Genomic DNA, 8,485 nt, shown 5'->3' with positions numbered 1-8,485 from the left:
CGACAGGCTCGTCCCCATAACGTTGTGCGCGTGTACAACTGTGGTTGTAAGGAGAGCGATAAAGGCCAAATTTAACTTTAGCTTTTTAACTCTGTATGGAATTGAATAACTAGTTTGTGCTAGTGTTGACACATTACAAATAATTATAAAAAAAAAACTCAAGTGTTGTTGCAAAGTGTCGAAATACTTAGGCTATTGCAATAGTTCAGTTTTTCTTTTTTAATTCATTTACATACATTTTTAAAAATCTGTGTCATTATGGGGTACAGAGTGTAGATTAATGAGAAAATATTAATTTGAACGATTGTAGTACCAGGCTGCAATATGACAAAATTGAAAAAAAAAGGGGGGGGGGGGTTGAATACCTTTTGAATACCTTTGTAGGAGTCCTCATATAAATTGCATTCAAAATTATGCATTTTATAATTTTGAATGTAGTTCATAGGAGGCCCAAGTCACATGTTTATGAGGGCCAAATATATAAAAAGTTAGTCAACGGCTTTTGGCTTGTTCCATGAGTTTGTACACCGGGTGCCCTTCCTGCCACAACCCTCCCATTTTATCTTGAGTCCCCTATTTTAAAGGTCAAAGATCACTATTTGTAAAATTGGAGCAGATTTTATGTTGTGTCATGTGCTTAACCAAGAATTTAGTATTTAATAGATTAGAATATTTTATTATTTAATATTTCTTTTACATTTATACCCACGGGCTTCTGTATGTATGTGTGTGTGTGTGTTTGTGTGTGTGTACATGTGTATCTTGGTATTATCAAGACTTGCATGATCTTTGGTTGATGAAAGGCACAGATTAGTAAGAAAAGATGACTATGAGCCTCTTGTTTATTATTTATCATACAAGCCTTTAATACAAACTAATTCTTATAGTCACTGATGCTTTAGAAACAATAACCTTTTCTATATCCTTAAATCACAGCACAACTGTCTTTCTTTTTGTTCAGCAGGAGCATTTTTGTAACATTTTATTCCACATCCATTATCTGAACAGACTGCTTGACCACATCCAGTGAGAGTGGGGTCACAGATTTGGTCAGGATAGCTGTGGTTCCGGGAGCATACTTGTACTGTCCCTCTCTGGAAAAAGAAAAAAGGTCACTGTTGGTAAAGGTGGAGGTCATTTTAACCACTGTCTATGTTGACACCTGGTTTACCCACAATGACACATCAACATCTACGTATTAGTTCATGTTTTTGTAAAAAAAAAAAAAAACAAACACATCATATTTTTAGATTTCAACCAATAGGTACTGTTGACTTTTGCTAAATCACAGAACAAACCTTTATTTTAATGTTGGACATGTAAAAAAATGTATAAAACAATAAGGCAATCTTTCAAATATTATTGGATTTTAAAATAATATACAGTATAACATCAGTCAGGATGGCAGTAGTCCTACTCCAAGTCTGAACTTGAACCAACACCAGTACTTTTCAGTCCTGTTATTAAATAAATATGGTAGAATCTTAAAAAGACAACACAATTGACTGTAGTAGGTTCCTCACATTGATTGGTTGATTGATTGATTTTAACACAGTTCATTGTGTCCACTAAGTCTGGTAATCTTATTTTAACTGCAGGTTTTTATATATGCTGTAAAATTTATTTGACTGAAGCCCAGGAATAAATACAGAACATGCTAATGTATATTAAACTACTGCAGTATTAACCGGTGAAATGGAAAACAGAGGCTAGATACTGACCAACTGCTCATAACCTCTCAACAAGTTTTTCCTCATACGACAAGCTTAGAACAGAACAGGCTACAGCTGATCATGCCCTTAAAACGCACCCACATCTGATCTACAAAATTAGCTAAAGCCGTCCTGTTTTATTTTTTTTTTCTATTTTTAATGTAAAAGCATATTAAAAGAAAAAGAACTGAAAGTTACTATGTGGGTCTCCTCTATTAAAATGTACAGATGCTGCCTCACCTTTTTCCCTTTATTGTAGGTTTGTCATAGCCTCGCAAATACTCCACTCCAGCTTCCGTGATAACACATAAATCCACATTGCTTCCTGAGCCCAGGTCACAGAAAATCCCTGCAGCTATTGCATCTCGTACAAGCTGCTTTGCCTCCTCCAGCTGTAAGGGTGAGAGAAACAAAAACTTGAACATGCCTGCAATGGCAGAAGCACTTAAATTAGGGACATACAGTACTGATTCAGGTATCATGTTGTTGACAGCTCATTTCCACTGACCTTTACATTAACACACCTTACATTTCCCATACAGACAATTTTACTTGTAAATCTACATGCAATTTGCACATTAATTAAAAATAAAAAGGGAAGTACTCTGTGGTGAGGCACAAACAGGGGAAAACAATTTCTTAAGCTATAGGCAATAATTATAAAATGGAAGCAGTTTAAACCAGAAGGACTCATCGTAGCGTTGGCTGTCAGGACAAACTGAGAAAGCAAACAACAACATCCTTGGTCAGTGAGGTGATCAGCCTTGAGTTGTCCAGACAAAGCCCACAGTCCCATGGCCTTTGTTGGCACCCTTAACCAGGTTTAGTGTTGACTGCTGCACATGTTATTGCATTTATGAAGCAAACTAAAAACTGATAATCTATTTGAAATACCTGAAAAAAATACTGTGATTCTAGGAAATTATATTTTACTTGTGTCGGGACTCAACGCTTTAAGCTCGAGTGGATTGTTATGAGCTGGTATGATGATATGCACCTACTGAGAAATACGTCCCAAAAGCCCAAAGTTAAAGCACATACAACATCTTTGAAAACAGTGGGGATGAGCATCGTCCAAAAAAACAACCAAAACTGCCAAAAAGCTGTATATAGAGAAGTAGCTGCAATAGAAATGCAATGTTTCATTATTTGTTATTAGAATTGGGAAAAATTGTGAGCCCCACCTTTAACAGACATAAGGTAAGTGTTAGTACATTGTGCTGATATTACTTTACCTTTATCATGGCTTGTTAAATGTAGATTGTTTCGCTTGCAGTATTTTTTCCAAAAATAAAAACTCAACACAGCAAAAAATGCAGCGAGTACTTTCAGAATCAACTGTGATTAAAATGTAATAAAACAGTCTCACCTCCATATTTGGTTTAAATCTGTCTTCAAATACAGAAACAGCAGCTGCAGCGCCAGAACCTGAAATCAGAATTAAATTTCAGAAATTTCTTTTTAAATTTATTGTTTACTAAGCAGGTTCTATTTGTCGGTTTTATCTCAGATTTTTCTTTTCTTTCTTCTTTACATTCAGACACCTGCAAAATCTGGTCAAAAATACAGTACAGTAAACACATGGGGCCATAACACACAAACATATAAAGTACCCAAAATCCATAAACACTCACCCATGGTGAGGAAAGGCAGTTTGTCATAGGATCCATGTGGATATACACTGTAGAGGTGAGCTCCATTTACATCAACTCCTCCAACAATCAAGGATGCACCAACATGACCCTGGTATCTGGAAAACCAACCAGTCATCACAATTATTACAACATCCTGATTTTCATGGGATTATCCTAGGATCCAAGGATGCTGTCAGCTCTTTGTGATGGTGGAACATTTATGACGTTTTGTTGACAATTATAATGCATCCAACTCAAATTAACATTTCATTATTAGTGATTCTGATTTCTCTATCTTTGTTACCCTCACCTGAAAAGCATCTGTTTTAGCTGTCGGGTTACCATGGCAACAAGGGGAGGCCGCCCAGTGTTGAGAGAGTGCAACTCTACGTTAGAAGCCATGATCTGTGTGGTGATTTCTGCATCCGCAGCCACACCGGCCCCACAGCAGCTACAAGACATGCAGCTCTTTAATTACAGGTCCAGGGGTGGACAAATTGCAAACATAATCATCATCATTTTGCTGTATTTTCAGTTATGCTGTAACTGAATAGTTAGTGAAGTAAGTCTGTTTTTACTGTTTCAGTGTGCTTAAAAATAACACTAACACAAAATCAAAATTTAGCAGGAGACTGCTTTAAATTAACAATCAAAATACTGAACCCCATGCAGTAAACAAGGTCACATATAAAGACCTAGAAATATCAGATTTCAACAATTTACGTATGCAATACAAACATTTGACCCAGTCCATGTAAATTAAAAAGTAAAAATAATGAAACATGCTATATTGTTATATACTGTGTAAATAAATAGTGACCCTGAGCTAAGATTTGATCTGATCCACAAACTGGTTTCACTCACTAGATCTTGGGAGCAATGTAGTGAATCTTCATGCAGTTTTTGTCAGCCACCACCATGTCGTCTGTAGCCCTGGTATCTGCTCCCAGGATCACTCCATCCTGAAAGACAAGGACAGGATGTACATAACACATCTGGTTCATGTCCGGTGTTTACTTCCTAAACACTAATCAATAGCTTAGAGTGGTTCTGTAGTGCATGGTTTATGTCAATTTGTATGCCAGTCAATAAAAACATTGAAGTTTGATCCTCACCTTGTAAAGAATCCCAGCAATGGTTGTCCCCGTCTTTCTGGCACTGGGAGCTTTGTACCCAAGCTCTGAGAAACTGGACTCCAACGCTGCATTCCTGGAAATGATTGAAGAGCATTAGACAAAAATATTTAAAGAACTTTGAATTTTGGGGATACTGGTGTTGTTTTGCTAGCCTAACTGGGCCTAATCTTTTATAGTAGTCCACATTCTACACCTTCTGAACAAACCTGCACACAGAGATGTTAAATAATAAGGGTTGGTTACTTTCTTTGCTTGTTATTGCCACCAAATCACATACAAACATTAAAATCAGCACAACACCAACTGTGTAATTTGTGACTCTAGAACCTAATTTTAGCTTACTCGTAATACCATAGACCTCCAGAGTGGTTTAAAAATTATAAGCATGTTTCCTGAGCAATGTCATCAACAAGCTGTGTGTCACATTTGTTTTAAAATCTCACCCAAATGCAGGACAGGGACAAGGAGTAAGTGGTAGTAAACAAGTGACCGAACATAAGTGTGGCTGACAGGGCTCAAACTGATTACTACTGCAAAGCTGCAGTCCAGGAAGGTTGGCATAAAAAAATAAAGGCTGGAATAAATAATAAATGAATAAAGCAAAAGTGGGGAATGGGCAACGCAGGAAGAGAATGGCCAGGAGGAAGAAAAGGAAGCTGGAAACAAGGGCCAGACCAAAACCAAATAAAAATAAGACCATGACACTGTGTACATCTCGAAGACTGAAAGCCACTCAGAATTAATTAGAAGTAATTAGAACTAATAAGGAGATCATGATGAAAATCAACTAATTAAATTGATTGATATAATTAAAAAGATACGTCTATTATCTGTAACCGCTTATCATATTTAGGGCCGGGTGAGGAACCTGGAGGGAGCAGCGCTAACCGCTCCTCCATCGCGCCCCTATGGATACTATAACAACCTAAAATAGACCATTAATGTAGATATAACCTAGCTGGCTAGTAAGCTGAACTAGTGAACTAATCCAGGCTACTTTAGTGGCAGAAACAGTGCAGCTAGCTAAGTGACAGGCACCATCTTGAACTACCACATCATTTCTATGGAAACTATTCTTCTCATTCTGCTGCCCTGGTCTGAATGCAGCATAAAATACGGAGCTTGCAAATATAACAATAATGGAGATGGAGGAAATGCTGCTTACGTAGTTCATAGACAGAATAGATTATGTGTTTATAAGAAATGAGAAAACAGAAGTAACTGGGTGGTATTTTGCTTTTGTTAGACTTACACAAAATCAGTTCTGCACCTCCAAGAATACAGAGATTATTACTGAGATAACAAAACGAGATAACAAAGGTACAATGATGTCATTTGAAATAATCAGATGAAGAAATTGCAGTGACAAAGACCATACATACCAGGGTCAACAACACAGGATCAAGAAACAGAGATGCATGTAAACACTATCAATCTTGCCTATGACAGATAAGGATGAAACACGTATCGACTTATAGACACTGAGGGAAGTGGTGCATACATTCAAGACTTCATGCGGTGATGGAATTCTATTCAAGGGACATAGAATCATTGTTTCATGCTCACTAAGAGCAAGGGATCAACTCTTTTGGCCTGGAGTGTCAAAAGAAATATCACAAATGGACAACAGCTGCTCAGTGTTCTCTTTACTGAATAGCAACTCATTGTGGACTATTACAAATATTTAGGGAACAGGACAGTTGAAGAGCAACTGTCTGAATTTACGATTTGCAAAACACAGTGTTCAAGATGTGATTATATTGGACAATGCTCCTCAGTTCAGCTCAGATGTGATTGTCAGTACTGTGAGGATTCTGACATACTGTGTCACATCAAGCCCACATCATCCTCAGCCAAATACACTGACAGAGAGAGAAGTTCAAGACCTCCCACCTAGGCCAGCAACTGAGACTACTTAATAACATCAAACTTTGAGAGGTGAGGACCCAAAGTTACCGATTCCAAATCCCCCAATTCACTGCAATGACGCTTTTTTCCCCCCTTCTTGCTCGCACATGAAGCGCGTCCACACTTGCGCTAGTGGACGACCCGACACAGAAACCAACCGGTGTCATGGACAAACTCGTTTTTCAGCGCCTTGGTCCGCCAGTGTAAATCTCTAACGTAGTATCGCTGCGTGGTGGCCCCAGCTGCCTCCCCAGGTTGATGAGATGAGCCAAGATTTTGTACTAACGAGATTGTTCACTTAAGTTACAGTAAAGCAATGGCGGCGATACGGTTTTTCTGGCGATGTATAATATATTTGTAGCGCCAATAGAGCCACACTTTACTTAGCCTATACCTTGGCTAATGACACTGCTACAGTTACACAGGCTGTAAGAAACAATCATTTCTGAGTTTTCTAAAGAGATCACCACGGGCCTCATGACAGCTTTTCCTCCCGTGCACCATTGCACCGCCGCTCTTCTTACCTGCGGCTGTTCTCAAAGCAGAAACCTCCACTCAGCTGCTCGCAGGATTTCATACTGTGGAGCATCTTCTGTCTCTAAACGGAATAGATAAGGCTAAGCGGAGAACTGGTTCTCAAAATATAAGAACCTTCAACAAAAGACCAGTCAGGCTGTGTGTATGTGTAAGCTTCTAAGCTTTTTTTTTTTATTTTTACTTTTACTTTCATTTTCTCACCCAAGCCAAGCCTTCCTCATTCCCACTGTAAAAAAAAAAAATCCAATTTAACCTTTGACTTTGTTAACGTGAGTATTATTGAACATCTGTACTGATACTGAGTCTGACAACTTCCAGAAGTGAGATTAGAGGAAGCAGTTTTCTATTTTCTCCCAGTGAAGCTCCTCTTAATACTGTATGTCCCAGTGAAGCTCCTCTTAATACTGTATCTGTGAATTACTTCACTCTCTGTTGCAAAGCTTACTCCGCAAGATACTTCTTACAGTGTATTACTATTAAAAACTTGTCAGGACAAAACCTGGTTCTTGCTGATCTTATATGCTAGATCAGGTGACTCAGAATAAACAAACCATTTAGTTTATTCCTCCTTGCTTTTAGAAAAAAAAAGTATTGAGCCTATAGACGCCGAGCTTATTTGATGCTTTACTTCCAATTACTCTTAGGTGTTTTAACATTAAAAGTCCAGCACCTAGTCCCACCCCCCAGTTTACTTTTTCTTAGTGTGCGAAGAAGAAAGTTGTTTTAAATTAGACCTGCATTTAGAGTCACACTCACACTGGCAATATACGGTAGGTCACACACACTCAGTTCACATGCAGTTGTACACTGGTGTTACAAAGTGAAGCAGCTGCCTAAACGACAATCTTTGAACAATGACTGTACAGTATTTTAGACAATGGCAGCCAAAAAACATGTATAATCATACTGACAAAGTGTGCTTCATATTTTGGACATTTAGGCATCATGTACATGATTAATCTACAGAGTAAGTAATGAGGATAATATTGTTATCTTTAATCATTTCTAACCTCTTATTGTCAAAATCGCATGTAATCAAGAAACCAAATATCATAAACAAAGCATGCAATTGGGTCATGTGATATAAAATCAGATATTATGAATACATTTCAAGCCATTTCAAACTCTAAACTGGGACAAAGGTCAGGTTTGTCATTTGATTTAATAACGATTATTACCATTTGGTGGCACTGTGGTTCCATTATACATTCACTAATTTTTCCAACAATATATTATGCTGGATCAAACATCATGAAATCACTTATGGAAATGTATTATTCAGGTGTCATAAAGCCATTAGTTCATACAGATATTGGACTTGTACCAAATTAAAGTCAGTCTCTTTCCTTGGCTAAGGGTTATGGTTTTACGACAGTGTCTCCGTCACCTCAAGTTTGGGGCATATGAGGGAGACTCATCCATGTCAAGATGCCCTGGGTTAAACCTGAGTTATATCCTGTGTGGTCCTCTTGTAGGGGAGTGTTGATAATTTACAATTAAATTCAGGGGTTCAGTGTTCATGTGCAGTTTATGTGAAGTTTATGTGAAGTTTATTTAA

The 8,485-nt window shown here is 37.8% G+C and overlaps 1 protein-coding gene across 1 annotated transcript; it reads right to left on the bottom strand.

Moving 5' to 3' along the window:
* Positions 1-828: 828 nt before the first annotated feature.
* On the bottom strand, positions 829-7,113 carry psmb10 (proteasome 20S subunit beta 10). The gene is made up of 8 exons (XM_067483694.1): positions 6,915-7,113; positions 4,462-4,555; positions 4,211-4,308; positions 3,657-3,797; positions 3,347-3,462; positions 3,082-3,140; positions 1,953-2,104; positions 829-1,094 (listed from the first exon to the last, which is right to left on the bottom strand). The coding sequence occupies exons 1-8, from the start codon at positions 6,977-6,979 to the stop codon at positions 983-985; spliced, it is 837 nt and encodes a 278-aa protein (XP_067339795.1). The 5' UTR covers positions 6,980-7,113; the 3' UTR covers positions 829-982.
* Between the last annotated feature and the right edge of the window lie 1,372 nt (positions 7,114-8,485).

Source organism: Channa argus, chromosome 18 (genome assembly GCF_033026475.1).
Source record: "Channa argus isolate prfri chromosome 18, Channa argus male v1.0, whole genome shotgun sequence".
NCBI lineage: Eukaryota > Metazoa > Chordata > Actinopteri > Anabantiformes > Channidae > Channa > Channa argus.
Note: the sequence above shows the minus strand (reverse complement) of the source record. Positions and strands in the feature narration are given on the sequence as shown.